This window comes from Trachemys scripta, chromosome 10 (assembly GCF_013100865.1).
Source record: "Trachemys scripta elegans isolate TJP31775 chromosome 10, CAS_Tse_1.0, whole genome shotgun sequence".
NCBI lineage: Eukaryota > Metazoa > Chordata > Testudines > Emydidae > Trachemys > Trachemys scripta.
In genome coordinates, this window is record NC_048307.1 from 46,277,527 (window position 1) to 46,300,885 (window position 23,359).

Sequence of the window (23,359 nt, forward strand, 5' to 3'; positions counted from 1 at the left end):
GTGAAGCCACCATGGGAGGTTCATCACCATAGAAAAGGCACGAACTACCTGAGAAATCACCAACACCAAGCAGAGCTTTAAAAGTCAGGACAGCGAAAATGAACTGAACTGTGTCCAATGGGGAACCAGAGTGGGAAGCTATGAATTAGGATGATGTGTTCTTGGTGTTCTACATTACTGAGCAGACAAATTTTTACATTCTGGACCAATTTAGCCTCCTCAGGGTATTGGATTTCACTGCTAAGTATAGAAAATTGCAATAATCAAGTCATCTTGATTATTGTAATCCTTTCTGGCCTCTATGACCGCCACATCACTCTCCTCAAAGAGCTACTAAGGCCAAGTCTACATCAGAAGAGGTTTGGCAGTAAAGCTATATCAGCAAAACTTGCGAGTGTAGACAGAGCTATACCAGCTAAAGAGTGCTTGTTACAAGTTATATGGTTCGGCAACATGATAAGCTATAGTGGCAAAGACACTTTTACGCCAGAATCACTGCATTTGCAATCCGGCTCTTGCTGGTATACATGCCTCACCAAAAAAACAAAACAAAACAAACCAAAAACCAAAAAAATAAACACACCAACCCACCCCTAACCAACACTGCAATGCCAGCAAAGTTTCTAATGTACAACAGGCCTACGACCATCTTCTTTGTCCATCATTCTATCCACACCTGCCTTGCTCTGTTTGAATCCATTCATCAACTCCTTTTATTATCTCATGTTCATGCAGAGGTGTGGGAACATATCCAACTGCAAAGGAAGAAATAAGGCTGACATTCCTAGAAACCTGCAGGAGAGGATTGCAGAGGACTTCCATGAAAATTTCATTGGGATCTATCAGGAGGATTCTAGGGATGTCACTGCGTACAGAAACAAACTGCTCTGTATAACTCTTCAGAGGAACGAAAAGCAGATAACTATCTGTGTCTGAGACCCCGTAAAGGTATCCACCACGGTTTAGGTGGTGGTGGGGTTTCTGCCAAGTATTGCATGTAGCTCTTGGTAAAAACAGTAGGTCTGTGGCTCGACACTGGATTGACTGGCCTCCATGGCCTTCTGGTGTGTCTACTACAGTTCCTTGGCTTTCAGGTGGCACTGCTGCTGATCCCTGTTGTACCCCTTTTCCTGAATCCCCCATGCAATCTGCTCATAGATGTCCACATTTCTATAGCTGGTCCATAACTATGCCTGCACAGCTTCTTCTCCCCATATCTCCCGTCTACTCCAGGTCAGAGCATATTTGGAGTGCGTAGCCGGAATGGTTGGCCGGGCAGTTGCACACAACAAAAGAGCTGCTATGTGTGCATACCAAGCTGGACAATCAGGAAAAGGTATTGCAAAAGATTGCTAGATTTTTAAGTGGGGAGGGGCAGCTTCTGGTCTCTGTGACCTTTGAGCAGTGGAGTTAACAATTTTGACCAGAATGATCCATTTCCTTCCTTCACCCCTGGTGGGCCATACTCACCATGGCTGATGCTATGAGTGATGCTGTGCACAAACACTCCCAAGCAGAAGTGTCAATAAGCACGTTTTATTTCAGACTTTAGGGGAGCAACGGAAGGGAGTTCTGAACCTTAACTTTTGCTTTCCATTGTTACTACACTGAAAATGGTACCTCTGTGTTTTAGGTCTAGCTGTTGCCATTGCAACCATGCCAGATAAGGAGAGAAAGAGGAGGACTCAAGGTGACATGTTCAGCAAGATCATGCAAGCAAGTGCTACATCAGACCAGGAGCAGAAGGCCTGGAGGGTGACTACTGTGTGGAGAAGGAAAGAGCAGACAGGACCAGGAGAAAGGCCCAGGAGTCACAACAGAAAAGGGAGTTGCCAGAAGCAAACAGATGCTGCAGACTCCTGTAGAGCCTACAGGTTCAACAATCACAGGCCTCCCTCCCTTTGCCATCCCTGGAGAACTCCATTTTAGTACGTCCTTACACATACACTCTCAACGTTCCACATGGCATCAAGGGACGCATCCCTACCCCTCAGGGTGGATAAAAATTATTTTAAAAAATAAATAAATAAAAATAAAACAAAAAAGGATTTTACATTTAAATGGGATTTTTTTGATAAAATGATTTTTGAGGAAAAAACTACCTAAAGATAAAGATACATTATACCTCATCATGGAATAGGGATTATAAATTCTATAGTATGAGACAATATATTCATGTAATGTTTAAGAAAAGTTTTGTAAACGAGTTCCAATAGTTCATGGATTAGGGACCCAACCTTATGGGATTCCAGGGGCTTCTGTATAGATTTAAATTAACCTTTCTATCTACCCAATGGGGCTCAGTGCTTAGTCTAGAAGATACCATCAGAGATGCTTAGTTTTGCAGTTCTCAAACTGTGGATTTGTGTCTCCAGAGATAACATGCTTGTTAACAGATAAAATGTTTTTAAATAAATAGAGGTGAGAAATAACAGACCTTAACCCTATTGTCCCTCTGCAAATTTGTGTACACAGAGTCAATCCCTTACCTCTCTCTAGAAGTGCAAAGTTTCAAAAAGTTCAATGAATTGAAGATCGTTGTGGGTGGAATAGAGCTGGACAAGGAGAAGAAGTGTGGATATAAATGTGATAAGGGAGGGACAGGCAGTAGAAACAGAAGTGAAACTGTTTGAGCAGCATATTCCAGAAGTCTTGAGGTCTTTCTGAGAGTAGCCTCCATTGATTTGAGATCTACCATACCATTCTCTCAATAGAAGGGAAAGCCTATAATGGCAGCAGGCCATAAAAGAGATCCAGTTTGGGAATATTTTAATGAAGTTCCTCTACCTCTGGGTAAAACAGGCATGCATGCAAAATGCAAACAGTGCAACAAAGAAATGCAAGGTCTGGTTGCCTGAATGAAACAACATCATGAGAAACGTTCCTTCTCAGGAGGAAGCAGTGTTGACGACGATGAAAGGAACATGCCTGAACATGGAAGATCTTCAGGTTAGTATAAACTTTATTTCATACTTCTTTCTTAAGGACTGCCTGTTGGACTATTCTTGAATTCTCATGTTTGAGCAAAAAAATATAGTTGTTACTCATTTTAGATGCAGTTGTACAATTTCACCTTTAAAGTAGTACTGAGTGTCAGCGAATGCAATGAGTTATACTAAATGAGCAGTATGGTAATAATAATTAAATAACTGCATTGACTTATTTTGTTAAGGAGAATCCATCCTCAACACACAGGATTCTGAAGACTATCCACCTTCAAGATCACCATCATTTTCTATAGTTTCAGAGTTATCTGCCAGTGATAGTGTTTCAGTCACATCATGTATGTAACATAGCCACAGTACATCACCTGTAGCAAAAAGGTAAAAAAATCTCCATCATCCAGAAACCGTAGACAAATTTGTGATTAAGAACCAGCAGATTACAAAAATTGGTAATTAATGAAAAAACTGCCCAGTTTGTTTATGCAACAAACTCTCTTTTCCGTATGATTGAGAACCCACATTTCATTAACATAGTTCAGTCATTAAGACCAGGATACAGTCCACCCAACAGAGCAGACGTCGCAGGCAAATTGCTGGATCAAGTGTATGAAAGAGAAATTGAGCAGTGTACAAAAGGTCTAGAGGGTAAAATTGTTAACCTGAGTCTTGATGGCTGAAGCAATAACCACAATGATCCTGTTGTATGTGCTTGTATGACAACAGAAGAAGGGAATGTCTTCCTTACAGATACAATTGATACATCATGAAATGCACACACAGCACAATACTTACAAGTAGCAGCAGTAAAAGCTATAACAAACTGTGAAAAAAAGTTCAAATGTCTAGTATGCAGCTTGGTCACGGACAATGCTGCAAATGTACCCAAGATGAGAAGAAATTATTTAGAAGAGAGTCCCAAGCTAATAATATATGCTTGCAGTGCTCATTTGATGCATCTCCTAGCCACAGACTTCAGTGTTCCAGAAATAAAGGCTACTGTTGAAATTGCAAAATACTTCCGTAACAACCACTTTGCAGCAGCTGCTCTGAAAAAAGGTGGGAGGAACCAAGCTAACTCTTCCACAAGATGTGCGATGGAACTCAGTAGTGGACTGTTTTGAGCACTATATCAAGAACTGGCCTAATCTGATGACAGTTTGTGAACAAAATTGTGAAAAAATAGATGGGACTATCACAGCCAAAGTTCTCAATATTGGGCTTAAGAGAAATGTTGAACACATGTCGAGTACCCTGAAACCTATTTCTATAGCCTTGAACAAAACGCAGGGAAATTGCTGTTTTAGTGCTGACACTGTTGAAATTTGAAAGGAACAGAGTGAGATCTTAAAAAAAAGAGAAATACGGAATGACAGAGTTAAATTACAAGCATTAAAAAAAACAAATGAGAGAAGCACGGTCTCCAGCTCATTTTCTTGCAAATATTCTCAATACTCAGTACCAGGGTTAAACCTTAACTGCTGAAGAAGAGGAGTTGGCTATGACATGGACATCTGGCAATCATCCCTCCATAATGTCAACTATAATAAACTTCAGAGCTAAGGGTGAACCACTCAAGAAATATGTTTTCTGATGATGTTTTAAAGAAAGTCACACTAGTGAACTGGTGGAAGTCACTTAAGCACTTGGATTCAGACACTGTTGAAGTGATCATCTCACTTTTAACAGCAGCAGCTTCTTCTGCTGGTGTAAAAAGAATATTTTCTTCCTTTGGACTAACTGAGAAATCGTTTGGGACCTGAAAAAGCAGGAAAGCTTGTTCTTCTTTTCCAGATTATGAACAAACAGGAAAATGAAGTTGAAGACGACTGAGTTAGCTGTAGAAGCCAATATTTTAAGTTTCTCATGTTGACCTGGCTGACATAGTTAATTTAATTTTTGGTTTTTGTTTTAAATATTTCATTTAACTATTTTAGTAAAACAATTTTAACAAAAACAAATCTGATTTTAAAAAACTTGAATGTTTAACTAAATTTAAAAATTCATATGCTTGTTTTGTTAAAATATTATATGTTTGCTGTTGAAGAAAAAAATCCAGAATACATAATGTTGTTTTAGTTAAAAACAACAATTTAAATTTATGCCTAGTGATGTTCTCCTCCTAATACAGCATGGCAAGAAAATCCTCCAAATATTAATGATTAGCCTGTTGAATTGGAGATATTTATGTAGTCACTGGGAGGTAAACTATCTGCTTCAATTATCTTTGGTAAATGAAATAACCAAACATTCATTTTCTGATATAGCTGTAAAACGAATCTGAAAAGTTTCCAAAATAAATCACTAAAAATGTATAGTGTGTACCTTCTAAAAATGAAACCTACATCTATCTCTGAGTTGTGACAAATATGTATTAAGGTTATAATAACCAACAAGAATGCACCTTTATGTAGAAATCCATGATTAAATTGAGTTTTCCTGACTAGTTATTTAAATCATGATTTAAATCAAATCCACCCTGCTACCCCTATCACTCCACACCAGGATAAAGTAAGGATAACCACAGCTTCATATACACTGACCTGTGAGAGTCACAGTTGTTGTATGAGTAGCCAAAATGGACATGAATGTTCTTTCCCCTTGTTAAGTTCTGTTTCATTAATTTATTAATTTTTTAATGTATTAGCTTTTAACTTGTACAAGTTTGTTTTTTTTTGGCACATACTGGCTGTGCTACTCAATAAAATTGTATTTTTTGGAAAGTAATTTATCTTTAATTCCCAACATACACTGCAGAATGCCAAGCGGTACTGAAAGCACCCACTTACTTGTTACTGTACAGTGTGACAACTCATAGGATTAGTGACAGATAGTGTAATAATTATAAATGTACAGCAAGCACCACAAAATTAATAGGTGCACTGACCGTGTATTCATAGACATACACTAAAGTACCCCTCCATTCCTAATAGGCCCCAGAATTGCAGGGCAAGGAGGAACACAGTCCACCAAAACACTTTACTGGGGCTCACTAAAAAAAAAAAAAAAAAAAAAAAAAAAATGGAGATATCCTATCTCCTAGAACTGGAAGGGACCTTGAAAGGTCATCGAGTCCAGCCCCCTGCCTTCATTAGCAGGACCAAGTACCAATTTTGCCCCAGATCCCCAAGTGGCCCCCTCAAGGATTGAACTCACAACCCTGGGTTTAGCAGGCCAATGCTCAAACCACTGAGCTATCCCTCCCCCTTGAAAGTGCTCTTTCAAGGCCTTCCTCGGCCATATAGCTCCACATTGAGCTCATTTAATACCCCTTGTGTCTGACTGTTCAAACCCAGCAGATAGCCACATCACCTCCGGGTGCCACCCAGCAGCAACTTTTCTCTCTTTGCTTCACAGATCCTATGCAGGATACAGCAGGCAGCTATAATTATGGAGATATTTTTCTCTCAGAGATCCAACCTTGCGAGTAAACAATGCCATATACCAAAAAAGCACATTTAACTGTCATTCAGCTACAGGCTCAGCAGGTGCAGAATCTTTCCTTGATACTGTCGAGCTGGCTGCTATACAGCTTCATAAGCCAAGGGTAGGCTGAGCTCCACAGGATCATTACTGGCATTTCAATATTCTCAATGCTAATCCGCACGTCAGGAAAGAAAGTCCCTGCTTGCAGCTTTCTGAACAGCCCTGTGTTCTTAAAGAGGTGAGCATCATGCACCTTCCGTGACCAGCCCACACTGATGTCAGTGAAGTGTCCTTGGTGATCCACCAACACTTGCATAACCATAGAAAAGTAGCCTTTTCTGTTGACGTACTGTGGGGCAAGATGAGTTGGGTGCCAAAATAGGGATGTGAATGATATTTTTTGAAAGAACAACCATAATGTTTTGTTCAGAATTACAAACATTTCAGAGTATGAACAACTTCTGTTCCCAGGGTGTTTGTAACTCTGAGGTTCTACTGTATTATGATGCAATCCCACCAGTCAGTAATCATTTCTTGGGCCCAGAAGCCCACCAGCCACCATTAATTGGTTTTCACTATGCCCCACAGCAATCTGTCCTCCATGAAACCATCATGCTCTCCACTGATGCAGTTCTTCTTGCGACTCTGCAAATACCAGAGGATCATGCATCTTGTGCTTGCAATGCTCATAACAATAGTACAGAGCTGTGCAGGTTCCATGCTTCTGTCAGAGAGGACGGATAGCGGGGAGGGCAGTGCACGTTCACAGAAATTTTTTTAAAAGGCATGAAAATTACAGACCTTGAATGACATTATGGGATGGAGAAAGTTGCATGCTGGGAAGCTGACCCCTTGCACCACTTGTTTCTGCCCCACGATATATTACCAAAATTTCCAGAAACACAGTGCACTGGACAGTGACAATCTGCATACTCGGATACCTACTCATGAATGCACAGTGCGGTGCACCACAAAAGCACTCTTGGGGAGTATATGCAACGTTAACGCAAGGATCCAAGTGTGTGCACACACAAGCAATATACTAAATGCAGCAACTTTATGCCAACATAACTTGCGTCAGCAAAGTTTGTAGTGTAGAAAGCCTATGTCAACAGAAGAATGCTTCCATCAATGTAACTAACCTCATTTGGAGAGGTGATGTTCTTATACTAACAGAAAAACCCCTTCCATCAATAAAGGCTATATCTACAATGCAGGGTTATGCTGGCATAGCTACACCAGCATAGCTATTTTGGTATAGTCTCGGCAGAGTAGACATACCCTTAGTGCTAACTGCAGAAAAACGCGGTTAACCAGCTTCAGCAACTCTCCAAAAAAGGGAAATTATACCTCAGAAATGTGAATAACTGAATTATTTAAACATGCTTTATTAGAATCAACTCTCCAATCAAGAAAGAAGGTTTAGAGAGGAGGTGAAAGAAGCAATAAGAGATAAAATGGGTAAGCTGATAGCAAAGAATACAAATTTGCATTTCCTGACTGGTGACAATTGATAGGGATGCTAAAGGCAGCAATGAAAAAAGTCAAAGATCAGCAGGGTTAAGGACAATAAGAAGGAATTCTTGAAATATATCAGGAACAAACAAAATCATAATGATATAGGTCCAACACTAGATAAGGATGGTAAGTAAAACTATCAAAACATGATGCAAAATAGGCAGAAATTAATATTTCTGTTCTGTATTTGGATACAAGCAGGATGATATTTATATCATACACTGATAATGAAATACTTTCCATCAATAACTATGGGGCATGACAAACAGCAACTATTAAAATTAAGCATTTTAAAATCTGCATGACCTAATCATTTGCATCCAAGAGTATTAGAAGAATTGGATGAAGAGCTCTCTGAATCATTAATGTTAATTAATGGTCCTAGAATACTGGGGAAGCTCCAAAGGACTGGAAAAAGCTAATATTGTTCCAGTATTTAAAAAGAGTAAAATGGTATGATCTACAAAGTATATGCTAGTTAGTCTGATGTCATTCCTGGACAAAATAATGGAAAGGTTGATATGGAATGCAATCAGTAAAGAATGGTGGTATAATTATTGCCAAGCAACATGGTTTTACAGTAAATAAGTCTTGTCAAACAAACTTCGGAATGTTTTGATGAGTACACAAGTTTCGTTGATAAAGGTAACTAAGTTAATATACTTGGACTTCTGTACAGCATTTGACCGACATTTTGATATAAAACTAGCACTATATAAAATCAAGGTAGCCCTATTAAATGGCTAAGAACTAGTTAACTGACAGATTTCATAAAAAGTAAGTGTACACAGGAATTCACTACTCAACAAGAGAGTTTCTAATGTAGTTCCACAGGGACCTGTTCTTGCCACCAATACTATTAAATATCAATGATCTGGAAGAAAATACAAAATCATTGCTGGTAAATTTTTTTTTAATGACACAAATTGGTGGAGTTGTAAATAAAGATGGGGCTTATTCAGTTACATGCCCCAAAGTCAATCACTTAGTAAGGTGAGCTCATTCAAACTAACAACATTCCTCTTAACACAGCCAAAAGCAAGATCATACATCTAGGAACAAGGACTGTAGGTCATACAAAATGGAGGACTATATCCTGGAATGCAGTGACATTGAACAAGACTTGGGGATAACAACTGATAACCAATTGAACATGAGCTCCCACACAGTGCAACACTGTAGCTAAGAGAGCAAACACAACCGTTGGATGTATAAGCAGGGAAATATCAAGAAGTAGGGAGGTGGTGTTACCTCTTTATACGGCATTAGTGAGACTATTACTGGAATACTTCGTCCAGTTCTTGTGTCCACACATCAAAAGGATATTGAAAAATTACAAAGGATTCAGAAAAGTGCTACAAGAATGATTTGAAGCCCAAAGACCATAATTTATACCAAAAGGCTTAAGAAGATCAATCTGTGTAAGCTTACCCAAGAAAAGATTAAAAGATGACCTGATCATCGTCCACAAGTTCTTACATGTGTAAGAGATTTCTGACAGTAGATGGCTCTTTAATCCAATGGTTGGAAGTTGAAGTTAGAGAAATTCAGACTAGAAATAATTTTTTTAAGTCAGGGTAACTTATCAGTGGAACAATTAACCTATGGATGGAGTGGATTCTTCACCACCTGAAGCTTTTGAATCAAGACTTCATATCTTTCTAGTTTATATGTTCTCGCTCAAATCCAAGTTACGGGTTTGAGGCAGATTTTACCAACTGAGGTTCTTTGGCCTGTATTATGCAGGTCAGACAATCTTAAGCGTCCTTTCTGGCCTTAAAAATCAGTGAGTCTTTGTCTAAGATTAGAACACTGGATCAAGTAATCCATTCCCTGCATGCGACAGAGGTATTAAAAATAAATAAATACAGCTCCTATACTGGGCCAGAGCAAGTCTGAAACTCCAGTTTAGGGCTCCCAATATTTTTTAAAATTTAAAATATTTCTAGGCGAAACACTCTAATGAGAGATTTGTAGCTGTATACTCCAGATCATTCAATGTGTCCATGCTAAGAATGGTCAGCCATGCTTCCAGAGCCTGCTGACAGCTTGTAGTCTTTGTTTATGGATCTAATTAAGGGAATTAGATCTGGGGCCTGCCAGCACATATAACTTAATAATTTTGGCAACCAAAAATACATGGAAGGCTTTGCCTTTTTCTAAAGAGAAAGAAAGAACAGTTCTCTCCTCCTGTTCAACTATGGCTGCTTGCGAGTATTAAATAAGGATGTTGTATGATTGATCATACCCTCAAAGAATCAGATGGCATGGTCTTGGTGTGCAAGAATGGAATATCCCCCTCTCCTTCATACCTATGGGGAGGGCAGGTAAAGGAGAGGTAGAAATGCACAGATTCTCAGGCTCTGAAGGGTGGCGTGCCTTAGAGTTGGAGGTCAGTGATCACTCAGAAGGAAGAACCCCAGGGGAAAGCAGCAGGGCAGTAGCGTCTTCAGTTACATAGGAAACTGAGTCCCTTGCTGAGAAGCAGACTGCACTGAAGTGCTAAGCCACTTATTTAATGTCCCACCAGAAGCCCTAGGCAGGCATGGGCCTCATCACAAGACAGCCAAGAAGAGACTGGCAAACCTGTCAGACTGATGCTATTGCAGATACTACACCTGGCCTCTCAGGGTATGTCTACACTGCAATTAGACACCACCACATGGCCCGTGCCAGCTGACTCACAGGACTCAGGCTAAGGGTTGTTTAATTCAGGTATAAAAACTCTGGGACAATCTTACTGCAGGGTCCTCGAGCCCAGGCTCCAGCCTGAACGCCTATACCACAATTAAACAGCCCCTTAGCTGGAGCCCCAAGGGCCAGCTGCAGGTTTTGAATTGCAGTGTGGACATACCTTCAGTCTCTCCTTTTCCATTTATGCCTTGCTGGGCTGAGTATGTTACCAGGGTCCCAGAGTTCAAAGTGCTGCACAAACAAAACCCACCTCAAAACATTAAAAAAAAAAAACAGAAATTAAATATGATCACGACTCTCCAACCTAGTTCTGAATTTAAAACCCTGTCAGAAATCAAAATTATCTTGACAAATTAGAAAAGAGCTCTGAAATCAAGATGATGAAATTCAATACAGACAAGTGCAAAGTACTTCACTTAGGAAGGACAAATCATATGCACAACTACAAAATGGGGAATAACTAGCTATGCACTAGTACTGCTGAAAAGGCTCTGTGAGGCTATAATAGATCACAAATTGAATGAGTCGACAATGTGATGCAGTTGTGAGAAAAGCTAATATTTTGGGGTGTATTAATAGTGTTATATTTCAGACACAGAAGGTAATTGCACCACTCGGCACTGGCAAGGCCTCAGCAGGAATACAGCATCCAGTTCTGGGTGCCACACTTGAAGGAACATGTGGATGAACTGGAGAGAGTCCAGAGGAGAACAAAACAACGATAAAAGGTTTAAAAACCTGACCTATGAGGAAAGGCTAAAAAAAAAAATGGGCATGTTTAGTTTTGAGAATAGAAGATTGAGGGGGGACCTGACAACAGTCTTCAAATATGTTAAGGGCGGTTATAAAGAGGAAGGTGATCAATTGTTCTCCATGCCCACAGAAGGCAGGACAAGAAGTAATGGCTTAATTTACAGCAACAGAGATTTAGTTTAGATATGAGGAAAAAGTGTCTAACTGTAAGGATAGTTAAGCACTGGAACAGGTTACCAAGGGAGGTTGTGCAATGCCCATCATTGGAGATTTTTATAAACAGGTTGGACAAACATCGGTAAGGGATGGTCTAGGTTTACTTGGTCCTGCCACAGTGAGGGGACTGGACTAGATGACTGCTCAACATCCCTTCCAGCCCTACATTTCTATGGTTCTAATTAATCTGTGTAATTCATCTTATAGTTTACACTCTCATCCTGCAAAGCATAGACAGTGAATAACTAGTCAATAGGTCTGGTATTCATGTACTCAGAACTGAAGACCAAAATTGTGTGCAATCTCTCCAGAGCCACAGAAAAATCATCACCTTCGCAGTCCATGACGCAGTGTTGTTGCGCATACAGCCCAAAACTTCACTGGCAGCTGCTTTCTATTTTACTTTCCATCATCATCCTTAAACTTATGACACAAGATACATTGACATACAGACCCCAATACAGAATTGCAAGTTTAAATAATTCACTTTCAAGTATGATGTCTATTTTCTTTCTTTTTCAAATGGTAGTTACATTTCTATTGAGTTTAAAGGAGTTAAAATTTTAAAGAATTACTTACCAGTCCCTCATTATCTTCTGAGGTTCTCTGGAAGTGTGCTGCTAGAGCAACATAATCCTGCGCCTGCTTGTTACATTCAAGACACTTTAGTCCATGACGGATTAGTCTCAATGGGTCTGCATACAGAGGCATGGCTGGGTGAGTGTTGATAGAGGTTCCTGTCCCACTTCCTGATGTAGCACTAGGTTTACATGAAGGAGATGGGAAATGCAAAGTCTGAGGGGCCAAAGACACTGAAGAGTTTGTAGGAAAAGGTGAAAACATTTCATCTAAGGAAATTGGTTTCATTAACAGCTGAGAACATTGCATAATCAATCCTTTGCTCTTGTGCTCTCTCGCATGTTTAAGCAAACTACACTTGTTAAAGAACAGCAGCAGAGTTGAACACTGAGTACACATGACTTCAATGTGGACACTTCGCCTACTATAGTGTTGAGTTAGGCTTTTTTCTAAGGCAAATGAATCTCCACATTCCAGGCAACAATACCCAGATACAGGTAACTGAATATTGCTGTCAGGTGGTGGGCTGAGGTTTGGAGAATACACTGGCACAAGATTGTTACTGTTTAGTACTTTATTAAATTCCTCCACAATTACAGGAGCAGCTTTCTTTACTTGATGTACCAGTGGCACTGACATTTGAGTTAGCTGAGGCTGACTTCGCCTTTGTACAGAGGACTTTGCTGTGACAGAAGCAGCAACACTGTGTGGAACTAAATTGAGATTTGCTAGATGTACGGCCTTGGGAAGGAGGCTGGAAGTGGTGGGGTTAGATGGCTGCATCACTGTACCCTGCTGCTGCCTCTTGTTGGGCTGCTGACCCACATTACCTATTTTTATGGCATCACTGCCACAGTTTGGCAGTGGAGACGAAGACACATTGGGTGTGCTGTTGTCAGTAGTCTCTGTTTTCGTATCATCTATACAGGGGCTCACAACATTTGACACTTGAACAGCTGTGGCAGCTGCATTTTTGGTGGAACCCTTGCTTGCCTCATTTTCTGTGACTGCACTAGTATCAGGTGAAGGGAAGGACTTAGTAAACTCTTCCGTGGCCGAACCTTCTGCACATGACTCCTCAGGGGATTTGCCCAATTCTTCAGCTTCTGGCAAGATTCTAGTTACAGTTCTTTTAATTTCACCAGAAGACATCTTAATAGTTTTTATTCTAACTTTGGGAATAGCCGGCGGAGAGCCAGCTGCCATGGAGGGAGAGCCTTTTCCACTACTATCACTGCACACACTCCGAGGACTCTCGGGCTGCTTGTTGGCCTTTTTTACCACCTCTAGGGGGCTTCTTGGGCTCTTTGGTGACTTAGGCATTTTGGGGCTTCCTTTCATGCCATCTTTAAAATGGCCAGAAGGTTCTTTTGTAAGATTTGTTTGATCTTCTTTTGGAATACATGCAACTTTTTTGGCCTGAAGAGCTACTAATGCAGCAACACAAGATGACAATTTTGAGTGAGCTGGCTTTAGACGTTGGCGAGGTGGGATTGATGAAGAAAAGTTCACCTCAGGCATAGACCCTCGGCTTTCCTTCAAGTTATTGTTGTGGAAGCTTCGAAATGTCAAGCCTTCTCCAAGGAAGTTGTTGGTATCCACTAGATCTTTGCTGGATTCTACAAACTTCTCTGCTACTCTGTCTTGTTCTTTTCTGCTCAAGTCCAGTCTATTTTCTTGCTGACTATGAATCTCCATCTTTTGTTCTTTTTTACAATATTGATCAAACATACTCAATTCTGGCTCTGGTAACTTCCTAAGTGAATCTAGAACTGAAGCCGCAGTTGGAATATACATTGGAGTTGGTGTGAAATATGGAGTTTGGCCATGTTTTGGTTTATCATCAATACTGTTCTCTTTGAAAGCATCCTCCGGTTCAGGGCTGGAGATAGGGCTGAACTGACTGAATGTGGGTAAAGGTTCGGACTTTGATTGGTCCAATTTTTCAGAAAAGTTTTTCGAACTATCACCATTAATAAAAGCAGAATCAAATTTCCCATAACTGTGCACTAAGTTGTGAGCCTCTGATGGCAGATCAGACCCACGGAACCCATTGTGTAACAGACCAGCTCCAAGGTGATTCCCCTCCTTCTCTGCTTCAAAGGACTCCTGACGACTTGTGTTCTTCACAATAACACTCACAACAGGGGTATCAGGAGCCGGCACTGAGTGAGACAAGGACACATTTTCATCTATACAAATTCCTGATGGCTTTAAGTGATTTTCGTTCTCTTCACCAGTTGACTGTATGGTCTCCTTGGCATCAAGGCTAGTTGGGTCTGGGATGTCAAAAGCCGCCAAAAGGTCATCAAAGTCCGGGGTTTTCATGTCCCCCATGATGAAAGCTGCAATTAAAAGCGAAACACACTATTAAATTTTGTCTCTGGAAAAAAAGTCTATTAAACTCTTACTTGGATTTACTCTAACCAATGAAGAAAAAAATTAGGACTCTAGCCACTACAGGGAAGCTAGTATGGGAACTTTCAACATGCTATCACTTAAACTTCCAGTTTAAACACTGTGGGATTTTTTGTTCATTTGTAGATGGACTAACTCAGTGCCATTCAGCCTTTCTGGCCCCAGGGCCTAATGTGTTACTTTAAAAGGCCAAGGGGCTGCTATCAAGACTCTGGGGAAGATCCTCTACTGTTCTGCTCCCTATACACTGCTCAGGCAGCATAAGCCATCTGCAAATACCCTGCTGTAGATTCCCAACATAGAGGAGCCCCCAGTGGGCATCCAGCTGTCTCCTACATTCCCCTAGTACAGCTGTGCCAGGCTGGGAGGGGTGTAGCCGCAATGTGCTGTGCTCTGGCTACCCCACTTGGTGCATGGTTCCTTAGGATTACTGGCAGCTGGTGCAAGTTAGAACAGCTGGGAGTCTGCCTTAATCTGGGCTGGGGCAGAGAATCAGGGAGCTGTACGTTGGTAGTTGTTCTCAGTTTCTCTTCGTCCCCCACTCCTATACTGCCCTGGGTCGCTGTGTAGGAGAGGGGCACATCCGGGAGAGCTAGCTCAGTGGTTTGAGCATTGGCCTGCTAAACCCAGGGTTGTGAGTTCAATCCTTGAGGGGGCCATTTAGGGAGCTGGGGCAAAAATCTGTCTGGGGATTTGTCCTGCTTTGAGCAGGGGGTTGGACTAGATGACCTCCTGAGGTCCCTTCCAACCCTGATATTCTATTCTATGATTCTTTCCTAGGTGTCCTCTACATTCAGAGAAAGTCAGTCAAACTCCAACCCTGCTCTCCCTAGGGCTCCCATAGCTTGAGGGGGAAGCAGGTAATGAAGCAATTGATGCTACTCTCCTGTCCCTCCCCTGCAACCCAACAGGAAGCCAATGGGGTAGCTGCTGTTCCTGGGGCTACAGGGCAAGCTGTGAAGGGCAGTGCCCCCTACCTCCTCCTTCCATAGGTACAGGGCTGATCCAAACACTTCAGTGTAAAAAACAGAAATCACAGGGCATGGCTCAGGGAGCACTCTTCAATTGATCAAACACAGTCACCCTCAAGGACCACCAACATAAGGCCTCAAGGATCACAGAATGGATACCTCTGGACAAACTCAAAAGAGAAACTAGTATGATCTCCAAATAACACAAGTTGTTACTTCCTGGAAAGGTTACAGTGTAGCCAGACCTGAAGTATTTAGTACTGCCAATCACCTGGAGAAAAGCCAGAAGCAATTGGCCAGCCCAAGAGAAACAGCATTGAAAAACGAGAGCCTTGGTTTCTGCCAGAACAACCTAAATAATAAAAAAGTCTTTACTAAATATTTTAGTATGTTGTGTACAGCACCTTGAGCACTCAGTTGGGGATTACTGTTAAAGAGGGCCGATCCAATAGTCCTTAATTAGCTAATAAAATCATTGAGGAGTTTTGCCTGAGTACAAATAAAGAATCATGCCTAGAAATCATAATCCAAACCAAAAGTTTATGAGCATTTCTTTGGTTATAACTGTCTACAAAGGAAGGTACAGATTACAAAGGCATTGATTGCAGCTTCACAATTAACGTTATAACTGAGTTTTCATTATACCCTTCTCTAACACACAAGAGATTTGTTATTACTGTTAAGAAAGACTAAATATCCTCCCCCCCACGGTAGTTATACAAAAATTTGTGAAATATTTAAGTTATTGTACATTAAAGTGAGACCTTTTTGAAATTAAGACAACTCATTTTTTTCAGCCACATCTAACTTAAAAATGGCAAATTTATGAATCCAGAATTGGTACATACTGTATGCACAACAACACTTGTGCAGAGGGTTCTTTTGCCCAAGGGGGGGAGGGGAGATGGGTAAATTAAACAAAGAGGTTGTTTCCATTTTTCATTACTAATGACTAACACCTTCTTATAGAAGCCACCACTTAACATTTTAATAGTTGAAACTCACATTTAAAATATATTCCATTCCAGAAAGCTGGTACAAGGAACAGCTTCTATGTGAACTGACAACTAAACATTGCACTTTGTTATAAAACAATGGAACATACCGAATGGTCTTTGCTCTCTCTTCGCCCCACTCTACCACTTCTGTACTAAGACAAAACTAAGTTAATCATTAATCACATTAATTATTGTGGGGCCTCAGTACCAATGAAGAATTGGTCCTTATTGTGCCAGCTAGACTCTGTACAAACACTGAGTAGCAGACGGTCCCTGCCCCAAAGAGCTTAAAAACTAAACAGACAAGACAGACACAGACTGGGCAGAGGTGAGGAAGGGATATCACACAGAAGCAGAGTGAATATGAGAATGGAAAATGTCATTTTAGTATCAGGCTTACTAAATGTAGGGCTTGTCTACAAACAAAGAGCATTGGTTTAATTAAAGATTTTTAAATGTAGTTTAAACCAGTGAAAAGACTTTATGATACTTCTTTTGGTTTGAGAGTGGCTAACTTTGGGTTAGATTAAGCCTGCTCTAACTGACCTAAGCTAAACCAAAATAAGAGCATCTACACAGGGGTTTGTACCAGTTTAAGACCATAGCTTTAGTTAAACCAGTGTAATTCTGTATTTAGACAAGCCCTTGGAAGTTCAGAAGATGATCCAAGTAATTATAAAATGAAGACTGTTCATTCCTTACAGCATAATGCCCATGTCTTTATGCACAGAAAGTAAATCACCACATCATTTAAGGCACATAAAACTTCCTATGATTAAAAGATTTCAGTGTACCAAGACTTGTATACAGAATACTTTAAACAAAAGATTTCATGAACAACATGGTACACAGTCTAACCTCCTGGCCTGTTACATCTCCTTTTCCTAGCTTTAGCTAAATCTGCAGATTGCAGTCCACCAATTTGTACTGAGAACTAGAATGTTTCAGAGCACTATATTTGGCTCCATACATGTCAGAAGCATCACACAGACTAGGCTCACTAATAAGCAATGCAGACAAAGATTACAGACTTATTTTAACTAGAGAGGGGACCAAGGGCCAGGTTTTTTAAAGGATTTAGGTGCCTACTGGGATTTTCAAAAGCACTTTAAAAGCTTTTGAAAATGTCCCTAGGCACCTAGAGTGGCAGATAGGTGCTCACATACTTTTAAAAATTTGGTAACTAGATAACTAGAGTAGGACAAGAACAGGGACTCACCACATAAAGCTTTATGGGAAATAGTCTAGTGTTTGCAGGAGAGTGTGTACATATTTAAGTCCCACAGCAGCTTAATTTATATACTTTTTCTGTTGTACAAAGTATAAGTCTCTCCTTCGCTCATATTGCAATATTTCTTCATAAAAGTTTATTGTAAGATGATATAAAGTTATATTTTCTCAGAGTAAAGCAGAATCAGACTCAGAATCTGGAGAAAACTGAACAAACATTTCTAGTTAAAAAGATTTTAAAATAACCAAAAGTTTAAAGAGAAGTAAGGTGTCAAATATTTCTGTGTATTCCTAAATATTGAAAAGAGAATCAAGTTATAATTCAATGTATTAAACTTTCTATTGTACCTTCTGCATTATTGATAAATGTTTATTTTTCTTTCTTATATAATGTGAGCGCTTGTCACTGGAATGGGTGAAAAAAAGTAAGGGACAGAAATTTTTAAATTACAACTTAAAAAAATAGAAGTAGAAGAAATTTGCACAGACGTGTAACAGGTCATCATACAGGCTGATAAATGACAATTACTTGCACAATAACCAAGTCTGCATATGTTTCATTGGCCAAAAACCAAACAAGCATGAATATACATTTCAACAAGAAGGCACAGGGGAAACAAAAGGAGACAAAGATCTTAGCTCTTAAACTCTCTAGGGCACTGAAGGAACTGTGGGTCAGGTAGAACTGTAAACTCACAAGGCCCTTTGCAACATCTAAGCTCCAAGACACTTTGAATTCCAAAGGAGTTACTGTAATATCAATGCCCCACATGCACACTACATTAACTTTTCACTGGGAGCATTATTTCTGTGGACCTTTTGAGATCTGCAATAGGTCCCGCAGACTTTATAGCAACATGTATTATTCTGTTTAAAGAGGAAGTTCAAGATTGCCATCTAATATTAAAATATGAAAACACAGTTATACCAAGGTAGGTTACAGTCCTAAAAAGCTAAGTATTTAGAAGTATGCAAGTTAAAGGACAATAGAAAAATACCAACCAATGGCAGCTCTATATGGGAGTTCTCAAGCCCAAAAGCCAGGCTTAATTTTTAGACAGGGCAGTGGGGGAAGGCAAAGTCTCTTTGCCAGCAGAGTACTTTCAGAGAACTTGGAAATCAGGATCATGGACTTAGTAAACACAGACAGCGTACAATAACTGGGAGTAGAAGATGAAGCTGAGTTTGTCGAAGGAGACATTCGTTTAGGGAATGTCATGAGGGAGTGGGTTTTGGGATACTAAAGGGACAAAAAGATTAGTCAGCTGGGAGAGTCAAATTGGAAGCTTCCACGACATGTAGGGGTGGATTCAGGCTTCAAAATTTTAATATACAGTAAAGTACAGGAAACACAGAGTAAAAGAACAGAGTAGGCAGGTCCCAAAACAAACTCCTTGGTCAACTTAATTTACATGGCTTGGTGTGAATGTGGCTTGTTCATTCACCATACAATCTGGGTAGACAGTTCTGCTCTAGGCCAGCAGTTCTTAGGTCCAGGGACCCCATGGGTCCTTAGAAACTGCACATGGGATCTGCAAAATGTCAACCATCACACCAAGAATAGACAGACTCTCCAATAAGAAGCAGGTACACCCATCTCACTGATATCTGTAAGTGCTCTTATAATCTTTTTCTTAAAGCATTTCTAACAGTACATGTTTATATGAAGTACACCTATACCTTTGCCAATCAGTTTCTCAGCTGGAGGTCCGTGATTAACATTGTATTTGAAAAGGGGCCCATCTACAAAAAAAAGTTTGAGAACCTCTGCTCTAGGTAACCAAACTCTGGTCTGGAAGTGGCAATTTCTGGGCTCTATCCCTTACTCTGCCAGTGACTTGCTGTGTGCCTTTGGGCAAGTCACTAAAACTGCTCTGTGCCTGTTTCCCCACTATGAAGCAGGAACCTCCCCCTTACCTACCTTCATCAAGAGCTTCAAGATCAAAAGAAAAAAGGAGACTCACCCCCAGAGCAATAGTGTTAGGCTAAAGCCAACCCCCAGGATCCAGACGGGCCATCCCGGTGGGAAGGCCACACACACTGCTCAGTGCCCTTCGTCCCAGGCGGGAGGGAGAGGGGAGAAGTCTTCTGCCCCCAGCAGGCAGCAGTACCTGTCCCACCAGCAAGGGAAGATCTCTGTGGGGCCAGGCAGGCCAGGGTACAGCCATTCCCTAAGGCGGGATGTGCAGTCAGTCTGTCCGCCCGCCCCATGGCGTGGGCAGGGCAGGTTAGGCTGCCTCCTGTCCATAGGGCTGGAAGTGTTTTGTGGGGCCGGCGGGAGCCCGCCTGTCTGTGCGGCCCCATGGGGCTGGCAGGAGAGTCACGTCAGTCTGTCTGCTCACCCAAGGGGTTGGCGGGGGGGGTGTCCCCCGTCCCGCAGACTGCGGGAGGGGAGCGGGCAGTAGCGAGTCCCGCGGGGGGTGTTGGTGTCCGTCTGTCAGGGCAGAGAGCTGTCCGTTTGAGTGGGGCTCGGCCCGTCCGCGGGGATCAGTGCCCGGCCCGGCCGAGCCGCACTTACCAGCGCAGGCAGCTCCTCCGGGGCCCACACAGGCCTCACCCAGCGCCGGGCAGCAACGGCCGCAACATGGCGGCGGTAGGGCGGGGCCGGGCCTGGGAAGACCGCCCTGCCCCGCCCCTTTGGCCCCGCCTCCACTCCCTGCCGCGCCCCCCGGGGACCGCTCGGCCCGCGGCTCTCTGCCCTGTCCCACCCCATCTGTCCCCCGGGAACGGCCCCACCCCGTCCCCGCTCCCTGCTGCGCCCCCAGGGGCCGTCCCACCGGCCCGCGACTCCCTGCCCTGTCCCGCCCCGTCCGCTCGGGCCGTCCGTCCCTGTGCGCGCCGCCCCGGCCCAGCTCTGCTGCTCTCCTCGGCGCGGCCCTGCGCTCGCGCGCTCCTCCTTGTCCGCAGCCCTGGACCCCTCTCCTCCGCGCCCACCTCGCGCGCGCGCTCCGGGGTCTCTCCGTGCCCCATCGCTCGGTCTCGAGCCGCTCCGGGGTGTTACGGGCCGTGAGAGGCCCAGGTGCGGCGATTCACACCGTCATTACGGGGCTGCCCAGCGCGGCGCCTGGCGAGCTGGGCTTGGGCCTGGGGATGAGCCCCAGAGCACAGACCCTTCCCCGGGAGCGCTGCCCGCTGCTTCCCGTCGGCTCCCTAGTGCTGGGGTAACGGCTCCGGCGTTAGGAGCAGAGCACTGGCTGGTAGCGGGGCTGGGAGACCTGTGTGCCCTGCCCCTGCCCGCACTGCTGTGGCACAGAGCCTGGTGCTGTGTCTGCGCTGACGAGCGGTGTGCGGCCCGAGAGCCGCTCCCGGGGCTAGCGGCCTGGCTGAGAAAGCCGAGAGGAGGTAAGGCACAGGTGGTTTGTGTACCTCATGCTCCCATCTGGCGTTCACATCAGGGGGAAAACCACAGGGCCTTGTCTCCAGCAGCCTGTCACAAGAGAACTACTCAGGTGTGCGGCCTCCCCGGAAATACACACCTTCGTGGCAATGAAGGCAGAGCCTCAGTCTTCATCAGGAAACTATAAGCACAATTCCCCAGTCAGTCAACAGCATGGCTAGGTATCTGTGTACCCTGAAGATGGGATGAATGAAGGGCCCTGAGACTGCAGGTCAGGTGAGGGGTGGGTGCTTTTGATGGAGCTCTTGAAGGCACTGTGATGACACAATGAGGTGCCAGCCTCAGAGGGTGAAGATCTTCGTATTACAATCATTCCTCTTTTTTCTTGTGTGCTTTAAAGATGACCTACAAAACTTTTGAATCATTCTTACAGCCTTCGCCTGTTATTAGCAGGTAGGTTTTTAAGACCTCCTAATAATTAAAACAGCAACAAAACAACCTTGTGTCTTTTATTTCTCTTTGTAATTTGCCTTTTGGATGCACCCTGTCCCATCAGCAACTCATGTAATTTCTGTGAAATAGTGATATCACAAATCTGAACTCCTACTAGTGTGAATTTTATGCCCTCCCATGCTTTTTGGGCCAGGACACAACAATGTAGCAACATATAGGTGTGATGGGTTTCCCCCCGGGGTGCCACTTTGACTTGGGGTTCCACTGAGGCCACCTGATCCACCAGCCTGGGCTCCCTTTAACTGTACTGCTGTAACAAGCTGCAGACCTGCTCCTGGTCTCTCACCTTCACCAGCATATGTACAGGTAGGGACACACCCAGCTGTTGTAAGATGCAAACAGGCTTTCTGACTAGCCCCTACATGGGAAGGCTTCAGCTAAGGAAGTGCCCAGATACCCAAGTGCACACCCCCTTCTGGAGCACAAACCCAAAATTGAATTGTCTTGCACTGCACAGAGAACTATACAGTGTATGTGACATTGCACTCCATATGTTTATGGAAATATGATTATGAGTGTAAATATAATGTAACTGGAATAGGCTTTATACAAAAGGTCTCTTGTAAGGGATCATTACAAAGCTTATAATCTACTGAGTGTGATCATCCTATTTGTATGAATATATCTTTCTTGTATCTGAAGCTAGAAATATAAAGTATTACTCTGAAGTCCTATTGTAACTATGCAAAGTGTGGGCCATTAATGGTGGCTTGGAATCACGATGGATTCCATTAACTAGAACAATTGGTTGTAAATGATCTGTTTACTTGTAAGCCTTCCTGTATGTGTGGGTGCCAGCCAATGAGTAATGAAGTCTCACAGGACATGTGAATATGTCACATGATACTGGAATCCATCTTAAACCTGGTGCTTTTCCATTTAAAAGGAAAGGTGGGAACCCAGAGAGAGTAGGGTGACCAGATGTCCTGATTTTAGGGTCTTTTTCTTATATAGGCTCCTGTTACCCTCTACCCCCTGTCCCGATTTTTCACACTTGCTGTCTGGTCACCCTAAGAGAGAGAGACACACAAAGGATTCCTGCATTGTGCCAAAGATATAAAAGGGGATGGAACAGAACAAAGGGGCCTGCCAGTCATGAGAAATCCCCTAGTTAGCACCTGAGCTGGGACTAACAAGAACTGTACTAGGAGAAAGGATTGGGCCCAGATTGAGAAGGAGTCTAGTCTGTGAAAGAGGCTTTTTGGAACATCTCTGAGGGTGAGATTTACCTGTATTCAGTTTCTTAAATATATTAGGCTTAGACTTGCATGGTTTGTTTTATTTTGCTTGGTAACTTACTTTGTTCTGTCTGTTATTACTTGAAACCACTTAAATCCTACTTTTTATACTTTAGTTTATTAATTAACCCAGAGTAAGTGATTAATACCTGGGGGTGCAAACAGCTGTGCATATCTCTCTGTCAGTGTTGTAGAGGGTGGACAATTTATGAGTTTACCCTGTATAAGCTTTATGCAGAGTAAAACAGATTTATTTGGATCCCATTGGGAGCTGGGTGTCTGGGAGCTGGAGACAGGAGCACTTCTTAAGCTGTTTTCAGTTAAGTCTGCAGCTTTTGGGGGCGTGATTCAGACTCTGGGTCTGTGTTGCTGTAGGGGTTTGCGTGTCTGGCTCAACAAGGCAGGGTCTGGAGTCCCCCATTGGCAGTGGAAAATGGTCTCAGAGGTAATTCCAGCATGGCAGGTGACAGTCGCAAAGGGGTCTCTGTAACCTAACCCATCACACAGGTGTAGTTGACCAGGATCT

The 23,359-nt window shown here is 42.6% G+C and overlaps 1 protein-coding gene across 7 annotated transcripts in view; it reads right to left on the minus strand.

Moving 5' to 3' along the window:
• ZNF592 (zinc finger protein 592) overlaps window positions 1-21,134 on the minus strand; it is an 87,396-nt gene extending 66,262 nt beyond the window's left edge. The window contains exons 1-2 of one of the 7 annotated variants that reach the window (XM_034783458.1): window positions 21,112-21,134; window positions 12,129-14,473 (exon numbers count right to left, since the gene is read on the minus strand). In XM_034783458.1, coding sequence (XP_034639349.1) covers window positions 12,129-14,465 — 2,337 coding nt within the window. In that variant the 5' untranslated portion in view covers window positions 14,466-14,473; window positions 21,112-21,134. Of the gene's footprint in view, window positions 1-12,128; window positions 14,474-15,788; window positions 15,864-16,622; window positions 17,614-19,709; window positions 20,016-20,087; window positions 20,237-20,263; window positions 20,350-21,111 lie in introns of those variants that run through there. The other 6 variants (XM_034783454.1, XM_034783455.1, XM_034783457.1 and 3 more) reach the window with 6 other exon arrangements.
• Window positions 21,135-23,359: the final 2,225 nt, after the last annotated feature.